This window comes from Eubalaena glacialis, chromosome 9, assembly GCF_028564815.1.
Source record: "Eubalaena glacialis isolate mEubGla1 chromosome 9, mEubGla1.1.hap2.+ XY, whole genome shotgun sequence".
Classification (NCBI taxonomy): Eukaryota; Metazoa; Chordata; class Mammalia; order Artiodactyla; family Balaenidae; genus Eubalaena; species Eubalaena glacialis.
The window spans coordinates 25,297,887-25,317,727 of NC_083724.1; the positions used below are offsets into that span (position 1 = coordinate 25,297,887).

A 19,841-nucleotide genomic window follows, 5' to 3' on the forward strand; every position below is an offset into this window, starting at 1 on the left:
GAAATGTGTATTTTGGTCTTATGCCCATTTTTCAATTTGGTTGGTTGGTTGTTGTTGTTGAGTTGTATGAACTGTTTGTATATTTTAGAATTTACGCCCTTGTCCATAGCATCGTTTAGAAATATTTTCTGCTATTCTGTAGGTTGTCTTTTTGTTTTGTTTATGGTTTCCTTTGCTGTGCAAAAGCTTGTAAGTTTGACAAGGTCCCATTTATTTTTATTTCCATTGCCTTGGAAGACTGACCTAAGAAAACATTGGTACGATTTATATCAGAGAATGTTTTGCCTATGATCTCTTCTAGAGATACAACAGAACATCATATAATGATACAATAGAACAGTTAGAGTTAATGGATATTTCCAGGACATTACATCCAAAAAACCAGAATTCACATTCTTTCCAAGTGCACATGGAACATTCTCTAGGACTGACCACATACCAGGGCACAAAACAAACCTCAACAAATTTAAGAGTGTAGGAATTATTTCTAGCATCTTCTCAGACCACAATGCCATGAAACTTGAAATCAACCACAGAAAAAGAAATGCGAAAAACGATTACATGGAGACTAAAAACACCATGCTACTAAAAAAACAATGGGTCAATGAGGAAATGAAAAATTACCTTGCGACAAATGACAGACAGTGAAAATACAACCATACAAAATCTATGGGATGCAGCAAAACCAGTTCTAGGGGGAAGTTTATCACAATACAGGCCTTCCTTACAAAACAAGAAAAATCTCAACCTAACCAACCACTTAAAAGAATTACAAACAAAACAAAGTCAGCAGAAGAAAGAATAAAGATCAGAGAGGAAGTAAATAAAATAGAGATGATTAAAAAAAAAAAAACAATAAAAGCAAGAGCTGGTTCTTTGAAAGGGTAGACAAAATTGACAAAACTCTCCAGGCACAAAAAGACACACAAGAGAACCTAAATAAAGAAAATAAGAAATGAAAAAGGAGAAATATCAACCAGTAACACAGAAATACAAAAAACTATAAGGGAATACTATAAACAATTATATGCCAACAGATTTGAAAACCTAGACATAATAGACAAGTTTCTAGAAACATAGAGCCGACCAAAACTGAATCAAGAAGAAATAGACAATTTGAAAAAACTGATCACTAGAAGTGATATAGAATCTGTAATTTTAAAAACTCCCTACAAAGTCCAGGACTGGATGGCTTCACAGGTAAATTGTACCAAACATACAAAGAAGAACTTATAACAATCCTTCTCAAACTCTTTGAAAACACTGAAGAGGAGGGAACACTACCAAAGACATTCTATGAAGCCACCATCACCCTGATACCAAAACTGGACAAAGGTATCACCTAAAAAGAAAATTACAAGCCAATATCTTTCTTTGATGAATACAAATGCAGAAATTCTCAACAAAATATTAGCAAATTGAATCCAACAACACATAAAAAAGATCATACATGGGACTTCCCTGGTGGTGCAGTGGTTAAGAATCCGCCTGCTAATGCAGGGGACATGGGTTCAATCCCAGGTCTGGGAAGATCCCACGTGCCGTGGAGCAACTAAGTCCGTGCGCCACAACTACTGAGCCCACATGCCACAACTACTGAAGCCTGTGCGCCTAGAGCCCATGCTCCACAACAAGAGAAGCCACTGCAGTGAGAAGCCCGCGCACTGCAATGAGGAGTAGCCCCCACTGTCCGCAACTAGAGAAAGCCCATGAGCACCAACAAAGACCCAACACAGCCATGAATAAATAAATAAATTAAAAAAAAAAAATCATACACCAAGACCAAGTGGGATTCATCCCAACTTCACAAGGATGGTTCAACATATGCAAATCAATCAATGTGATACACCACATCAACAAAAGACAAGACAAAAACCACATGATCATCTCAATAGATGCAGAAAAAGCTTTTGACAAAATTCAGTGTCCATTCATGATAAAAATTCTTTCCAAAGTGGGTATAGAGGCAACATATCTCAACATAATAAAACCTATTTATGACAAACCCACAGCCAATATAATACTCAATGGTGAAAAGCTGAAAGCCCTCCTGCTAAAATCTGGAACAAGACAAGGATGCTCACTTTCACCACTTCTATTGAACGTAGAACTGGAAGTCCTAATAACCACAGCAGTCAGACAAGAAAAAGAAATAAAAGGTATCCAAATTGGGAGGGAAGAGGTAAAATTTTCATTATATGCAGATGCCATGATCCTGTATATAGAAAATCCTAAACACTCCACACAAAAACTACTAGAACTGATGATAAACGAATTCAGTAAAGTACCAGGATACAAGATTAACATACAGAAATTGGTTGCATTTCTTTACACTAACACTGAAATATCAGAAAGGGAATGTAAAAAAAAAATACCTTTTAAAATCACAGCCCCAAAATAAAAATACTTAGAAGTAAACCTGACCAAGGAGATGAAAGACTTATATGCTGAGAAGTATAAAACATTAATAAAGGAAATTAAAGATGATTCAAAGAAATGGAAAGATATCCCATGCTCTTGAACTGGAATAATATTATTAAAATGGCCATACTACTGAAAGCAATCTACATATTTAACGCAATCCCTATCAACTTACCTATGACATTTTTCACATAACTAGAACAAATAATCCTAAAATTTACATGGAACCATAAAAGACCCAGGATTGCCAAAGTAATCCTGAGGAAAAGAACAAAGCAGGAGGCATAAACCTCCCAGACTTCAGACAAAACTACCAAGCTACAGTAATCAAAACAGTGTGATACAGGCACAAAAACAGACACATGGATCAATGGAACAAAATAGAGAGCTCAGAAATAAACCCACACACCTATGGTCAATTAAACCTTAAAGGAGGCAAGAATATAAAATGGGAAAAAGACAGTCTCTTAAGCAAGTGGTACTGGGAAACTTGGACAGCTGCATGTAAATCAATGAAGTGAGAACATACCTTTACACCATGCACAAAAATAAACTCAAAATGCCTTAAAGTTTTATTTATTTTTAAGAAATCCTCTTCAATTATGACTATGAAGAATCCCTCAGATGTGTGCATGTGTGTATATATGTAGATACATATGGAAAGTAAATTTATTTTAAAATACGCAGCAATGCTAAGAAATTACACCAAGCTATACTCATAAAGACATAATAAAAACATTAGCTCCTGCCTCTGTTTTTAAAAAAAGTCTAAATTTAAAATGTGCTTTTATTTATCAGAGAAAGTCCTCTGCAAGTTTCCTCTTGATGTCTGGAGCATCTGAACAAAGCTGATTCCATGGAAAAAACTAAATAACTGAGGCTTTTAGCTTCTTGCATGAATTTGCTTTGGGAAGAGGCCAAATTTGGGGGAAGAATTATATACTCTTCTCTAGAACTTGACAGAATCTTTCCCCCAAATTAAGCATTCACAACTCCCAGGAGTTTCTCCTTTGCCCATACACAGCATTTTTCCCCATGAATTCACCCTTGACTTGGCCTTCAATTTGGAAGGTCTGCTCTCACCTGCTTCTACTCCAAATGAATAAAATTGCATCTTGCTCAGAGAGAGAGAGAGTAATTGATAGTAATTTGTATTCACACAAATTCTTTTTTGCTGCTTCAATATATTATTTCAAGGAAAGTGAACATCCATGCAAAGTCACACCAATATCAACAGACACATTTACTTCTATTTCCCACCCATCAGCATGGGTCCCTTTACTATTATCCATAGCAAGAGCACTATAATATATTAAAATGACATGTAAGGTACCATGTTCATTAATCCACACCAAAGAGTAGTCACAAAGCACTTGCAGCCTTTCAACGTTGGGCACTTAATTATAGATATTCTTCTTCTACTTTTTCTATTATTTTGTGAAAATTTTCAGACACACAGAAAAGTTGAATTATACAGTAAACACACCAAGATTCTAAGGTTTACATTTTGCTATACTAGGAAAAGCCTTCTTTAGTTACACAATTCTGGGTATACCTATACTCTGACTTCCTGTTAGTTTACGTAGAGTAATAAAGGTCTGGTTCTGGTATTAAAAGCATGAAAGAGATTCTTAACCTTACCCAAGAGTCAGCCACAAACTACTGTCAAAATGAACTGAGCTTTTTTCTAGACTCACCAAAAAGAGATAACATTCTCATTTCTTCCAAAGAAAATAACTAAAAGACAGAGGTCAGTTAAGCACCATAAAGAAAAATAAATGAAATGACCTAGATACTGACAAAAACATTATGTTAAAAGAAGCAACATTTGGAGAAAAAGGAGTAACTTACTACCGTTCATGCCTATGATGCACACTGCTCACCATCCCAAATGTACGCAACACTGTTTCAGAAATTCTAATCTGTTCCAGCTCTAACGCTGCTAACTCTAGCAGAACATTCACAGGCAATAAAAATAGTCCGTATGGACACTGTAGTGATAGGAGGCTCAAACCAGTTATACCTGGAAGCACATGACCTGGCAAGATATTACAAAATAAGCGCTGTCAGCATAGGAAAGCTTAGAATATCAAAGGATAGATTTCACTTTTCATTTTGCTTTAGTTCAAGGTGAAGTCATTTAAATGATTAAATTCGACCTATTGTTGGGAGCACTAATAGCCATTAGTTGTTTATACATAAGGCTTTCCTCAAGGAACATAAAACAATTCGAAAACATTATTTAACTTTTCTTCACACTTTTGAGGTAGCAGCCACGAAACATTCCCAGTTAACTGAGGCACAAATCAATTCTGTGAGTTGTCTAAGGTCCCAATATGATTCAGACCTGTAACTGGGAATGAAACCCAATGTCCTGATTACCATAAATACCAGAAATATGCTCTCAATCAGCACTAAATAGAAGAACAGTAATTTTTACAAAATGATGCTATATGGGTTAAAGCTTAAAGCCTTGCTAACGATTAAGATTATATGCAAAATAAAATAGAATTGGGGGCTTCCCTGGTGGCGCAGTGGTTGAGAATCTGCCTGCTAATGCAGGGGACACGGGTTCGCACCCTGGTCTGGGAAGATCCCACATGCCGCGGAGCAACTAGACCCGTGAGCCACAACTACTGAGCCTGTGCGTCTGGAGCCTGTGCTCCGCAACAAGAGAGGCCACGATAGTGAGAGGCCCGCGCACCGCGATGAAGAGTGGCCCCCGCTTGCCACAACTAGAGAAAGCCCTTGCACAGAAACGAAGACCCAACATAGCAATCAAGCAATCAAGCAATCAATAAAACTTTAAAAAAAAAAAAAAAGAATTGGTGTCTGCTGAGGTCTGCTGTACAGAGCAGCTCTCTGTAATGCTAAAGTAGATGGTCTTACTCTCCCCAGTTCCCAACAGCCAGGCCTCGAGGAGTGAGGAGTGGAAGGAAAAGTCTTCTCTGCCAGAGTCCTCCTAACTGGGGTCAGAGTCACTCTAGAAGGCTCAGTTTCCACTGGGTTCTTCTGTTGATCTTTGGTGGTATAAAAAGCTCAGCATCTGAAAGAAAGGAGAGGGAAATTGTGATAGGCACACTATTTTTTCTTGGCGGGAGCTGAGGCAAGTAACTCTAAGCTAAAATTAGGCAACTGGGCTTTGCACCTACAAGACGACCATCAGAACCAGAGTTAATGTTTCATCAAACTATACACCTAAGATCTGTAAAATTTACATCAATTATAAGAGTTAAAAAAAAGTAGTGGCATGTATTAAGTAAAGTTAATGGACGGAAAATGCTTTATGATAAAAATTTCTGCAAACACACTGATCAAAAAAAGGTCCATATTTTAAAAAAATAAATAAATGGAGGAGGCGGGTGATGGTTGGGGGAAATTTGTCACCGTTAGATAAAACTCTCAGGCCCTCTTTCAGTTAGATTTATGGAGTCTCTTATCTAAGTAGGAATCGTATACAGGAAGTAGAGACATGAGAAAACATGCATATATAAAGATGGTCTTTCTCAGTATTATTCATGTTACATCTGTATATATGACCCATACAGACATGAAAAATTATTTACATGAATATTTTGAAATGTGTGAAAAATGCTCAAGATAAAATGTTTTAAAAACATGGTTTTCATTATACATATATACATGCATGGTACACATGTATGACTAGAAATTATTAAATCTTAATTTTCTTTGCCATACTGTACAATCCAGATTTTCTCTACTAATCATAACAGTTTTATAATTTCATATACAATTACTACTCTCTACACCCCCAAACAAAATCTATGTAGACAAAAAGACCACAAGAGGTTTTGCTTATTTATAATATTGGAAAAGCCTACTTAACTTCATTGTCAACAAGCTCCATAATTTTGTTAAATAGTGGGTAAACTTTGAAAGAGACTCCATCTTTTTTAAAAAAAGAAACAAGTTATGAAAATAGTGTATCTTATTTTAAAAAATTAGGCATAACTACAATTATATTTGATTCTTAGACTTAACCAAAAATAAATACCAAGTATTGACTTATTGGCAGGAAAGAAATTATTCTGACAAACTGTATGACAGCAGGACATGACATCTTTCACATTTCCATGTTTGAATTTCACAGCACAGAGAGAGTCATTTCACAAAAATAATTTGAGGGCTTTATCAGTTTTTCCAAGGACTTCTCTTAATCCTTTGATAGTCAAATCATACTCATTTGAAGCAATTTTGTTATCAACTGTAACAAGTCCAGTTTGGCTGTGATTTAAGCACTACTGTGGTAAAACGTTAATCCATTTTATGAAATGGATTACATTTTTGCAGACTTGCAATCAACCTGCATGGTACTACGTTGCATCTTAACATGAAACAATCAGAAAATGCCCCATCAAGTCACTGATCCCCTACTACTACTGTTAGCTGGGAAGGGGCAGGTGAGGAATATTTGAGAGGAACTAATTTTGTGAGTAGCTCATTCGCCTCTTTTTGGATTATGAGAACTTCTCCCTTCCTAAACAATGTACACTAGTGTTCCTACACAGGGACACGGATAATACATACTCTGATAATGAGGAGCCTCAAAATTTTAAAGTCTTTAAGGCTCAGCTGGGAAATGGAAGTGCCCTTTAATAAAGCCAACTAGACCACCCTAGAGAAAGGTGTGACTGAACTTGACCTGAAGATCAGCATCAAGCCAGCAGTGAGGAAAAGAGGGGACAGAAATCACAACTGGATTAGACACATTACAAACTAAACAATTACCAACCAGCCTCTGGTCTGAGATGAATTGTAGCATCTCAGAAATAAGTGTACGTTTTGGGACTGATACCAAAGGCAGCTTGCCAGCCTCCAGGAAGAAGGGGATCTAGGGATACAGCAGTTAACTGTCTGCATATATGAGCTTAGCTGGAATGGAAGGGAGTTAATTTATTCCTGGTAGCAATATAAGCCATGAAAGTTAAACTTGACAAGGCTCCCACAAAGGCTACTTCAAATGTTATCAAAATGCTACCACAGTAGAGCATTTAAATGAAAAAATTGCGGAACATTGCCTCTCACATGCCAGAAATGCAAATAGCAGCCATAAAAACTGCCACCTTTTCAAAGCTAAAAAGAAGTTGCTATGCTTGACTGATCCACATGAAGGGCAAATACTGTGGCACCAAATTGATCTGTCAAAAGGTTTTTAACCAACTTTCAAAAGAAAGCCTTTAGGGCTTTTGACTTTGAGGAATATGTAACCTAACTGATGAGAATCCTCTCCCCCCGCCCCACAAAGAAACAAAACATTTTAGGAATTCAACAGAAAATGCAGATGAAATGCTAATCTTCTTTGGATTTGTTTTCAAATTATACTGTTAATCCTAAGTATGACTAAAATGGTCCAGCTCTTAAGCAAGGAATATGAAAATGTCCCCAAGACACAATGCAAAACTGCCAATAGCCGAAAAGGATGATTCAGATTAATCCTTAAAATGTATGTGCAAATTAGACTGTTTAGGAGTCACACTTCTTCAACTGTGATGTGTCTGTATGGACTAGTGTATGCCATTGCACTGACAAGTGTGTATGTCAGAACAATTTTTTTTAAATTATACATTTAATGTCACATTGGATTTCTTACCCGCCAACCCAGGATCCCAACACTAAAGGCATTAAACTAATTTTACTAAAGATAGAATCTTAGAACTGAGGGAAGATAGTAGTGATTCCCCAATCTCTCCTTATACTACTAACCATCTCAACACTTACAAAAGGATACTCCTTCTGCTTAGTACTGTAATAATTTAGAGAGAAAAATATACTAACCAAGAACAGGAACTGAAGTCTTTTCTTGTTGATAAGAGGCCATGATACTATTTGCAGTAGAATTGGGACCTAGAACCTAAGTAGAAAGTAGACTGAATCAGCAAAGATTATCTTATACTTCTGCTGACTGCAAATAGCAAATCTCTACCAGCAATAAACAGCCTTTCATTTTCATTATGGTATCAAACACATATGTGATTTTAATTTGCCAGTTTCTCTAGTCTCAAGTCAGGCCTCTACATCTCCTGTCCACCAGAAGAACAAGGTAATGATGGGGGGAAAACAGAAAAAGAAAATCTCAGTGATATATGCCTGGTCCTTTCCAAATAAGTGAGCCATACCCTGGGGGGAGGGGATATAATAAGAGGTTACAGAACACACAGAGCACCAGACTGTACTCAAAGATTTGTGAGAATTTTTACATTAAAACAATTCTGTGCATATCATGGAGGAGAATGCAAACTTGCACATGTGTTCAAGGTAAACAAGAGACTTTGCAGGAATTCCATGCCCGCTCGAGCCTCAGCAGGCACACTCCAGGCCCTCCGCCTCGCCTTCACTCAGGTCTGCGTGTTCTCTCCTGGCGCACTCTCAGCAGTGATGTCACGTGCTCAAAACACTGCCATGTGACTATACCACGTGGTATCCTGCACATATGACATTACCATGCTTTACCAACCAAAGCACAAACACAATTTTCCTGGTCATTTCCCCTAGAAGACTCGTAAGTTGGTATCTTAGATGTTAACATGATCTGAATAGACGAGGATAAGGGAGGGCATGGGGAAGCATTATAAATTGTTAGCCTCGAAACCACTAGTTCTGAAGGTGATCACATTTCTTCTAGGAAATACTTATTATAGTAAATTCAAGTATTTATGAGGGGCTAATTCTCAGTTGCTTTTATCTTTATGGTGTGTAAAATGCTTTTATATCTACCCTCTCATCTAACCTTCAAAACATTCCAGTGAAGTATACAGGGGAGTATTATCCTCATTTATAACTGAGGAAATCAAGACCCAGTAAGCTTATGAGCCGACTTCCAGCCTCTCTCTCAGCTCCAAACCAACCCTTCCTATACACTGCTCATGATGCTGGGACTGGGGGGCCTGAGAAAACACCCCTCCTTTGACAGCTGTTATGCTCCAACAATAGCAGACACCAGAAGGACAGGGCAAGGCTGGACGGAGGAAGGAGAGGGAATTTGTTCCCTTGTTCGCTTGCTTTCACTCAACAGTAGCTCTGTACCCCGCAGCAGCTGTTCGTTCCAGTTCCTGTTTATTTCTATACACTTAGACCCAGCCTCATCCTGCCCCCTCGGCAATACCAGCACCAGCTGGCTGCCACCCCCTTCTCCGAGGTTCAAGAACCAGCTCTGCAGGGGCCTCACCGCCAAGCGTCTAAATTCTAAGAATCCCAAACTCTTCTTTTTGTTCCTTCAGCCTTAGGGGTACAAGTGGCTGCCCACAGTTACAATCTCAGTGTTCCTTCTCTGTGTTCCCTTTCTGCCTTCTCAGTCCTCTAGTACTTGGTTAACCAGTTCCATATATTAAACTCTCTCTGATAAAATAACAGCTGTGGTTTTTGTTTTCCTTAATGGACTCTGACTGATAAACCAGCCTTTCTGAATTAAAATTGAAACTTTGAACAATAGACCTGAGATGTAAGAGACTGAGCAGATATACACAATAAATAGATGACAATACACTAGAATTCTTGATGGGACACAAACAGCTTTAACATAATTAGCAAGCTTGTTACAACAACATAGAAGTGACAAGTCAAATTTACCGTAAAACAAGAGAAAAAGCAATTGTCTGGGCTTCCTTTAAAAAACTCAGATGCCATCCATAAGTCTGAACAGAGAGGTAAGAAGCCAATTCTGGTCCTAGCTTGCCCCCTACCCTGACCAATCTCACTGAAGGTCAGGGGCAACCATCTGACTTTCCCAACTTCTCCATGACAGCAGTTTCATGCAGAAAGGAGAAATAAAAAGCAAACTTAACCTAGGCCAAGGTGCACTATGAACTATACCGTCAAACATAAAATCTTCTTACTGACAGCTTAAACATAAGCCTAAGACAATTTAACTATTGTATAGTATGTTTTAAGAACAGGAAAATCTTTTGCTCTCACTATTAAGAGATTGTGTGAGAGTAATAACCTGTCAAAGTGATTAAAAAAAAACAAAAGCACATTCTGTCTTTGAGGAAAACTTACAGGTGTAGCTGAACTCTGCTGGGGGGTGAGAGTCCAAATTTCTGGAATTGACCTTTCCATTAGCTGCAGAGTATCTTCAAAGGCCTTCTGTAATTCCCTTCCTTGCTCGTCAAACTCAAAGAGAAAGAGTATCTTTAAAATATGGTATATTTCATCTGGAGAGAAGAAATTTGAGAGTGGTAAGTTGTATCACCAGCTCCATTGCTAGAATCCTAACAGGAGTATCTTTCCCAAGTGAAAATATCTAATAGCATACTACAATATCTCCCACATTTTCTTCTTTCTCCCCAAAAGCTGGAGTAATTCAACATATCTACTACAAAAAGAAAACAAACCCACTAGAGCCAAGCAGGAAAGCAGTGCCTCCTCCATCTTTATCCTGGTTTCAGTGATAGTCTCTCACAGCTCAGGTAAGTGGATGCCAAAGAGGAAGACGTCTAGGCTATTGGCTGAGAAGTTTTGTTTCAGGAATGCACCCTGAAGTGACGAATTTACTATGTTTTTTGTGGGCAAGAATCATCAGTATTGAGAATATACCTTTCAATTTTTCAGTGCCCTGCACCACTTCACTCAATGCCTCCAAAAGGGCCAGATCCTCCAGTGGACTCCCTTCCTTGAGGCTGTGCTTCTTCCGTTCCGCTTTGCGCCGATTCTTAGATGATCTCCTGTTAGAAATTAGAGATGTTTTAAAAGGGGCTCTCCTTGTGCTGAACAGATTAAAATGAATGTAACTATTGGCCACCAACTTTCTGGGAAACCAGAGTATATACAGATGGTATTTGTATTTTGGGAAAAATGGTAAAGGTGTTAAAATGATACATAAAAATTAAATTGGGAGAGAAAAGGCAGGAAATAATAAGGAAAACCCTAAAAAGTGATGCCTGGCCTTGAAGTTTTGATTAAAATACAGAATAAAATCGGATTTCATCTGATAATAAGAGGTGGAAAAATGAAAAGAACAACAAACAGCTTCAATTTTGTAGCAAAAACCAAATAAATTTAAAGGCAACAAAATTAAGTTGAAGTAAGATAACAGACATACCAGGTTGGAATTTGAATATCATAAAATATATATGAATCCCACATTCTCTCCTGCCTCAGAGGTCTTTAATTATGCCATTTGTTTTGTCTGGGACTCTCACCCCAACTCTCAAAGCCCAGTTCTAGGTGGCTTTCTTGCAGTTTCTGATTGCACCACACAACCTCACAGGTCTCCATTCAGAATTCCTAAAGCACAATTTGGTTTAAATATATAATCTTGCATTGTTTTGTTTCCCAAGGTAGAGTACAAGCTCTTATAACTCACATCTCCTTAAAAGGTTTTGGTAACATCCACTACAACTAGCTCGATTATACTTCTGACCAGTTGAATTTTGAATTGAAGAAGTGTGAAATCTTTTTTCTTTATAATCTTTATATTTTTCTCAGTGCCTACACATTATAGTCACTTAATATTTCTTAAATGAATAAAGTTAGATGTCATATATAAATTGAGTACCCAGTGTAAGTGCCATGTGGGTGATGGGCAAACACATAGGCCACGAAGCTGCAGCAGAAAACATTTCAAAGCTGACCCTAATCTCTTAGATATGCTGGGAAGGTCCTTGCACAGCTTCCACAGGGCCTTGAAGACTGTCCTCCCCCTCCTGCTGCACTGTCCTGTTGGAAAACTGACCTATTTACCTGTACTTTCTCCATATACCCAGGGCATGGTCAATGTGCTGAATCAACATGATACATACGCTGATATTCTGGAGTTACTGTGGGAATATTTGCCACTCATGTCACTGCCACTCATGACACTGCTAGTTTCAGAGAAGAGATCTGACTCTTGACCGTGGGGTGCCTCATCATCTAGAAGAGAAGAACCAGACAGAATGAAAACTACCTGCAAATGAGGGTTTACCTTCAGTGGGGTAAGGGAACTACAGTTAACCAGGTCATATCTAAGGACATATGAAAACTAGTACAAAGTTGATCTCAAAATGAAATAAGATAATAAATACAGTTTTATTACTGTAAACTAGTACTTTACCAAACTTTATTCTTTTTACATAAAACATTTTTATTTGTTTATTTAGCTAGCTAGCTAGCTGTGCCGGGTCTTAGTTGCGGCACGTGGGATCTTTGTTGCCATGTGCAATATCTTCGTTGTGGCATGTGGGATCTAGTTCCCTGACCAGGGATCGAACCTGGGCCCCCTGCGTTGGGAGTGCAGAGTCTTAACCACTGGACCACCAGGCAAGTCTTTTTTTTTTTTTTTTTTAAAGCACAGGATCTTCTGGAAATGAGGAGATCACTATGTAAATACAGTAGTCCGCTGCTCTGTTCGGGGTGTGGAGAGAATGTTTGGCAGAGCTCTGCCTGTTGGCGCCTGGTCCTGCCCCCAAGCTCTCCCCAGTACCCACAACAAAGACCCTCACAGACCCTCAGAGGCCTCGGACTTCCACTTGGCACAGTAATCACACTGCGGGAGGGAGAGTAAGCAGCTAAGACAAAGTGCGATGCTGCCCCTCACCACCCCCCAAGCATCGGTGTCTTCAGGCGGGCACTCACCCAGATGCACCTGCTGTGCTTGCTCCTTGAGCTCTCGCACCACCAATAGACGTGCTTTATGGCGACTGAATGTGGCTGTCTGAGAGTCCAGAAACGCCATATAATTTTTCTGGGCTAAGGGTGCAGATGGAAAATAATTTGAGCACGTTTAAACAAAGAGATAAAACTAGAGTGGGGGGGTTAGTGAGGGAGTTGGAGCTTAACAAAGAAAAGAAGTTACCAGGTTTTTCAAGCAAGAATTTTTTCTTTAATGAGAAGTAACCAACATTGCTATAGGAGAAAGAACTAGCGATTGAGATTCCAGATGTTAAAGTTCATCAACATCATCCTAGAATACTCTCTACCACTAAACTTACAAAATCACCTGAACAAAAGACTTGGTATCTAACCCAAGAGAAGACTAGTAAATAAAAGGAGTGCACAGGAAGCTGTTAACAAAAATAGGAGGAAAGTCGCTGAAATGCTTCTTAAACATATAAGTATTAGGTCTTTGTAGATGAACTGTCAGCACTTTTTCTCAGTTCTAATTAGTGGAGAAAAATCCAAGTAAGAGTGGGCTAGATGGATTGTTATAGGGCCAGGAAGGATGCTTCCAGTATCCAGTTAGGAGTACCTAAAGTGAATGATACACAAAGAACCCTCCCAGTTTTAAGTAGGACAGGGTAGTAGAGAGCAGGCAGGGTAAGAATATGAATACATGTTAATGTCAGAAAGGCCAGACATTACTTACAGGGTAGACTGTGCAGAGCTTAAAATCAACCTCTACTCCCAAAGACTTTTATAAGTCAAACTGATGTCCTTCTTTTGCACTTTGCTTTTAAGGGATACAGTGAACACCAGAGTATTCTAGAACTGATAACACTCATCTGTTATCGAGGAACCATCTGCAAAGGTTCTTCTTTTTATTATTATTATTATTTCTTTGGCCACGCCACACAGCATGCAGGATCTTAGTTCCCCGACCAGGGATCAAACCCGTGCCCCCTGCAGTGGAAGCGCGGAGTCTTAACCACTGGACCACCAGGGAATCCCTTCTTATTTTTAAAAAATTTTTATTTTGAAAAAGTTTCAGACCTACTTAAAGGTTGCAGTAATTCAATGCATACATATACCCTTCACTTAGATTTATCAGTTATTAACATTTTGCCATATTTTTGGCTTCCTCTGTTTCTACACACACACACACAACTTATTTTTGTGGAACCCTTTGAGAGGAAGTTGCAGATATGATTCTTCCCTCTTAAATACTTCAGCATCTCTAAGAATCAGGATATCATCTATATAACCACAATACAATTATTAAATGCAGGAAATTAACCATTTGATACAATATTATCTAATATACAGTTCATATTTGAGTTTACCAACTATTCCCAAAGATTCTTAATTGTGTCTTATCACAGGTTTGTAACATTCAAATAAGTTATGTGCTACTATTTAGCAACTTAGCACATTTAAAAACCATGGTCAGAAGTAAATTTCAAACCCAGTGGAGAACTCTGATTGACTCGATATAATGAGTCCTTTCATCACTGACATGATTAAAGGATGTAATAGCACCGGCAGTACTCTCCCGTCTCCCTCTCCCCCGCAGTTCTATACTTCCAAATCAGGAATTCTATCTAAAATGTAACCCTCACCTTCTAAAATGGAAGGCTTTACGTTGGTTTCTATAATATCTGGTCTGTTATATTTGTGTACCTAAAAAAAAAACACAACAATTTTAGGCAGGAAAACTTCAAATCACTGGAAAGTTAAGATACTTGGAAATGGATCACTTTCAGAGGTGACAAGATATTTTCCAGAGGAGTAGGCCTCCTATAAGGTAGCCAATGAAAACTCAATTCATTTCAGTAAAAATCAGTAATATTTCACATTTAGAGGACTGACTAATTCCAAACATCAAGAATAAATTTTTTAAATGGTTTAAAAAGCACTGCTTATCCTTAGACCAGGAACCTGAACTATTTCTAACAAATTTCAGTAGCTCAGAAGACAAGGGACTCCGGCTGACACTGTCTCCCCTGTGCAGGCTCTTGCTCCGCTTAGCACTTCATGCAGGGAGGAGTTTTGAAGTCCTCTTACCAGTCTCAGAGCTTCTTCCCAGGCAGCTCCTTCTAACAGCAAGAGCACAGCTTCTTCATAATCCTGACAGGGGAACATCAAGGAAGGTAACAGGCTAATGGAGCAAGTGTGTTAGATGCCACCATAATAAACTGCAAAACTGCCCACAGAGCTGCCTCTCTCTGCCTTTCCAGCCTATCACTCACAGTCCCAGTTCTTAGCATGGTGTCTGGCCTAGAGTACATGCTCGATAAATATTGATGCAAGAGACAAAGGAGGGGTGTCAATTCTGGAAATGATCACAAAGCACAAGGTAAGCATCACCTCTCTACATCCCTGAGCATCAAAACCACGAGAGAGACTGTTAGAAATGCCCACTTCCCCAGCTGCACCTCCAAATCTGATTCCGGAGGTTTAGGTGGGCTCCTGAATTGACAAGTGCACACTCTGAAAAAATGGCAGACTAGAATAGGAATCTTCTAAACCAGTTTTTCTTTTTTAATGTTTATTTTTTTCTTTTTATTTTGAACAACTTCAAACCTACAAAAAACTGATAAATGAGTGTAATAAACACTTGCATACCCTACAGTCTTTAACCATTTGTGATGCTTATACCCTTACCACTAAAAACTTTTGATCATGTACCCCAATACATAATTACTTAATGTACTTAAAAAGCATATAAAACAAAACACGTTTTTAAAAGATGAAATATATGAGACAACTGGCTGGGTTTCTTCAAGTAATCTCTGTCATAAAAAGGGGGGTGTATACATTAGATAAAAGGGATTTAAAGGACTTAACAAAATGCAATACATGTCCTTAGACTGGAATCTAATTTGGATCGATCTACTGTAAACAATTTTGGAATATTGAGGGAACTTAAATTGTAATTATTAGATGAATTAAAATGTGTCAATATGGAGAGATGAAGATCATAACCAAACACACCAAATTTACAAACAGAACAAACAGCATAATTTCATTTTGATTAAAAATACGTGTGTGTGTGTGGAGAGAGGGGGTGGGGAAGAGAAAGGAGAGAGAAAACTCTAGAAAGAAAACAGGAGGTGCTAGTGGTAGGAATGAGATGTTTTTATTTTCTTGTATTTGCTTTCAGCACTTTAAACAATCTATAATACATATATACTACTTTAAATAGGTTATTTTTATTAAAAAGATTAATTAAACATTTTCTTCCCAGACCCCAAAGGATCCTTGCAGGCCTATACCACATGTCCCAGAGAAACACGGTAGGATGTGTTTTGCTTGACTGGCAATGTGTGAGTGTGTGTGTTTTATTGAGATCAAATTCACGTAACATACACTGAATGGTTTTAAAGTGTGTAATTCGATGGTGTTTACTATATCACAATGTTGGTAACCACAAGCTCTCCCTACTTTCAAAATTTTTTTATCATCACATAAAAACACTCCATATCCATTAACCAATCCCTCCTTATTTCCCACTCCTCTCACCCCCTGGTAACTTCTAACCTGCTTTCTGTCTCTCTGGATTTGCCTAATCTGGATATATTGTAAAAAAGGAACCATACAATAGGTGACTTTTTGTGTCTGACTTATTTCACTTAGCATATGTTTTTAAGATTCGTCCAAGTTGTACCATCTACCAGTTCTTTGTTCCTTTCTTTCCTCTTATTTTTTTTTGATTGTAGTAAAATTTAATATAAAATTTACCCTTTTAACCATTTGCTGTACAGTTCGGTGGCATTAAGCAAATTCACACTGTTGTGAAACCATCACCACCATCAGTCTCCAAAACCTTTTTTATCTTGCAAAACTGAAATTCTATATCCATTAAACAGTAAATCCCCATGTTCCCCTACCCCCAGCCTCTAGCAACCATCATTATACTTTCTGTCCAGATGAATTTGACTACTCTAGTTACTTCATGTAAGTAGAATCATACAATATTTGTCCTTTTATGTGACTTATTTCACTCAGCATAATGTTTTCAAGTTTCATCTAAGTTGTAGCATGCATCAATTTTTCATTCTTTTTTATGACTGAATAATATTCGTGTGTGTGTGTGTGTATGTGTGTGTCTGTGCATGTGTGCATATATCACAATTTATCCGTTCATCTGTCATTGATGGACATTTGGGTTGTTTCCACCTTTTGGCTATTATAATGCTCTATAAATATAAACATTTGTGTACAAGTTTCTTTGTGGACATATGTTTCCATTTCTCTTGAGTATATATTTAGGAGTGGAACTGCTGAATCATATGGTAATGCTATGCTTAACTTTTTGAGGAACCACCAAAGTCTTTTCCATAGCAGCTGCACCATTTTACATTCCCACTAGCAATATACAAGGGTTCCTGCTTCTCCACATCTTTGACAACACTTATTTTTCATTCTTTTGATTAAAACAATTCTAGTGGGTATGAAGTGATAGCTCACTGTGGTTTTGATTTGCATTTCCTTAATGAACAACAATGTTGAACATCTCTTCATGTGGTTAGTGGCCATCTGTATATCTTCTTTGGAGAAATATCTATTCAAGTCTTTTGGCCATTTCAAACAAAATGAGTTGTTTGTCCTTTTGTTCTTGAGTTGTAAGAGTTCTTTACATATTCTGGACATAACAAGGAAACTATAAACCAATATTCCTTGTGAACAAGCACAAAAGCCTCAAGTAAACTTTTGAATCCACCAATATAGGTCATACATTATGACCAAGTTGGGTTTAACTCAGGGATGCAAGATTGGTTTAACATTCAAAAGTCAATGCAGAGGAGTGATCAAGATGGTGGAGTAGTAGGACATGAAGCTCACCCCCTCCCACAAATATATCAGAAATACACATACATGTGGAACAATTCTCACAGAATATCTACCAAACGCTGGCAGAGGACCTCAGACCTCTGAAAGAGCAAGAAAATCTCCATGTAACTGGGTAGGACAAAAGAAAAAAAAAGAAAGTGAGAAAGGAATCGGGACAGGACCTGGGCCCCTGGGAGGGATCTGTGAAAGAGGAAAGGTTCCTGTACCCCGGGAAGTCCCCTCACCAGTGGGGAGATTAGCTGGGACAGAGGGGGAGCTTTGGAGCCTGGGAGGAGAACGCAGCAACTGGTTTGCAGCAGCTAGAATGGAGAGACAAACAGTGCCACCGCCCTGCACTCCCCAGCCTAAGATGCATGTCTTCTGGTACGGGCAGGGGCTGGGTGTGGAAACTCGGGCTTTGGAGATCAGACCCAGGTAGACGACTGGGGTGGGCTGCATGCAAACAGCCTGAAGGGGCTAGAGTCTGGTGCAATCGCACCTGAGAGTGTACACGGAGGAAACCTAGGCTGCTTTAGAGGCCAGGTGCCATTGTGTGGGCGGTGCGTGAGGGGAGGGGCAGGACCTGCTACTACAGCCTTTTTCCCTGCAGGAGCTCTCAGGCAGCAGAACACCGCCTACACGAGCTCCAGGAGCAGTCACAAGCCGCGGCTGCCCTCTGGGCTTTAGGAGTAATCACCAGCTGCCACCACCACCCTTCTGGACTCCAGGAGTGGTCGTGAGCCACCTCTACTCCCATCGCACGCTCCAGGGGTGCATATGATCTGCCAGTGCCACCGAGAACCCCAGGACCAGGCACTAGCTCCCATATCTGCACACCCCCTATCAAGGGGATGATGGCCAGCACATGCTAAGGAAAGAGGCTACAGGTATCTGTAAAAAAAACAGCCCTCGTGGGACTTTCCTGGTGGTCCAGTGGTTAAGAATCTCCTTCCAATGCAGGGGATGTAGGTTCGATCCCTGGTCGGGGAACTAAGATCCCACATGCCACGGGACAACTAAGCCTGCATGCTCTGTAGCCCACGTGCCACAACTAGAGAGAAGCCCACGTGCCGCAATGAAAGATCCCGCATGCCGCAACAAAGATCCCACGTGCCACAACTAAGACCTGATGCAGCCAAATAAATAAACAAATAAATAAATAAAAAATAAAAACAGCCCTCACACCAAAAATATTAAACCCACACAAGATACACAGGGACGGACCCACATATAAATAGCCCTCCAAGACAAGAGTAGCTAACTGTTTCTCCTAAACTCACAGAATAAGAGAAATATAAGTAAAATGAAGAAGCAGAGGAACCACACAGTTAAAAGACCAAGAGAATTCCCCTGAAAGAACAAATAAACAGACCTCTTCAGTCAAATAGACACCAATTTCAAAAAGGAGATAATGAAAATACTGAAAGAATTAAGGAAGGCTATTGACAGAAATGCAGAGTACTGTAAAAAAAAAAAGAACTAGAAACTATAAAGTGTAACCAAGAAAAATTAGAAAACTCATTTGCTGAGATGACAACTGAACTAAAAGCAATGAACAGCAGAATAAATAATGCACAAGAACAAAAAAGTGACCTGGAAGATATCAATAGAATAATGGAAATCACCCAATCAGGACAGCAGACAGAAAGGCAAATTAAAAAAAAAAAAGAAAATGAAAGCAATATAAGAGACCTATGGGATAATATAAAGCATGCCAATGGGGATCGAAAATGTATTTGAAGAAATTATGGCTGAAAACTTCCCAAACATAAAGAAGGAAACATATCCAGGTATAGGAAACACAGAGGGTCCCAAACAAGGTAAGCCCAAATAGACCTACACCAAGACATATTATAATACAAATAGCAAAAGATAAAGAGAGGATTCTAAAAGCAGCAAGAGAAAAACAAAGTTAATTACAAGGGGACCCCCATAAGGCTATCAGCTGATTTCTCTACAGAAACGGGGCAAGATGTATTCAAAGTCCTGAAAGG

At 38.8% G+C, this 19,841-nt stretch overlaps 1 protein-coding gene and 1 long non-coding RNA gene across 8 annotated transcripts in view; one reads left to right on the plus strand and one right to left on the minus strand.

Moving 5' to 3' along the window:
* The window catches only part of LOC133097834 (uncharacterized), a 61,594-nt gene that overhangs the window by 13,419 nt on the left and 28,334 nt on the right, over positions 1–19,841 (plus strand). For 2 of the 4 annotated variants that reach the window (XR_009702070.1, XR_009702069.1), the window contains exons 4-5: positions 10,732–10,847; positions 10,990–11,211. This is a non-coding gene — a long non-coding RNA (uncharacterized LOC133097834). Of the gene's footprint in view, positions 1–10,731; positions 10,848–10,989; positions 11,212–12,143; positions 12,412–19,841 lie in introns of those variants that run through there. The other 2 variants (XR_009702072.1, XR_009702071.1) reach the window with 2 other exon arrangements.
* Positions 3,064–19,841, minus strand: part of ELP1 (elongator acetyltransferase complex subunit 1) — a 61,861-nt gene continuing 45,083 nt past the window's right edge. Inside the window, exons 30-37 of one of the 4 annotated variants that reach the window (XM_061200136.1) lie at positions 15,079–15,141; positions 14,634–14,694; positions 12,994–13,107; positions 12,180–12,291; positions 10,975–11,102; positions 10,438–10,592; positions 8,218–8,293; positions 3,064–5,467 (exon numbers count right to left, since the gene is read on the minus strand). In XM_061200136.1, the coding sequence (XP_061056119.1) occupies positions 5,400–5,467; positions 8,218–8,293; positions 10,438–10,592; positions 10,975–11,102; positions 12,180–12,291; positions 12,994–13,107; positions 14,634–14,694; positions 15,079–15,141 (777 nt within the window). In that variant the 3' untranslated portion in view covers positions 3,064–5,399. Of the gene's footprint in view, positions 5,468–8,217; positions 8,294–10,437; positions 10,593–10,974; positions 11,103–12,179; positions 12,292–12,993; positions 13,108–14,633; positions 14,695–15,078; positions 15,142–19,841 lie in introns of those variants that run through there. The other 3 variants (XM_061200134.1, XM_061200135.1, XR_009702068.1) reach the window with 3 other exon arrangements.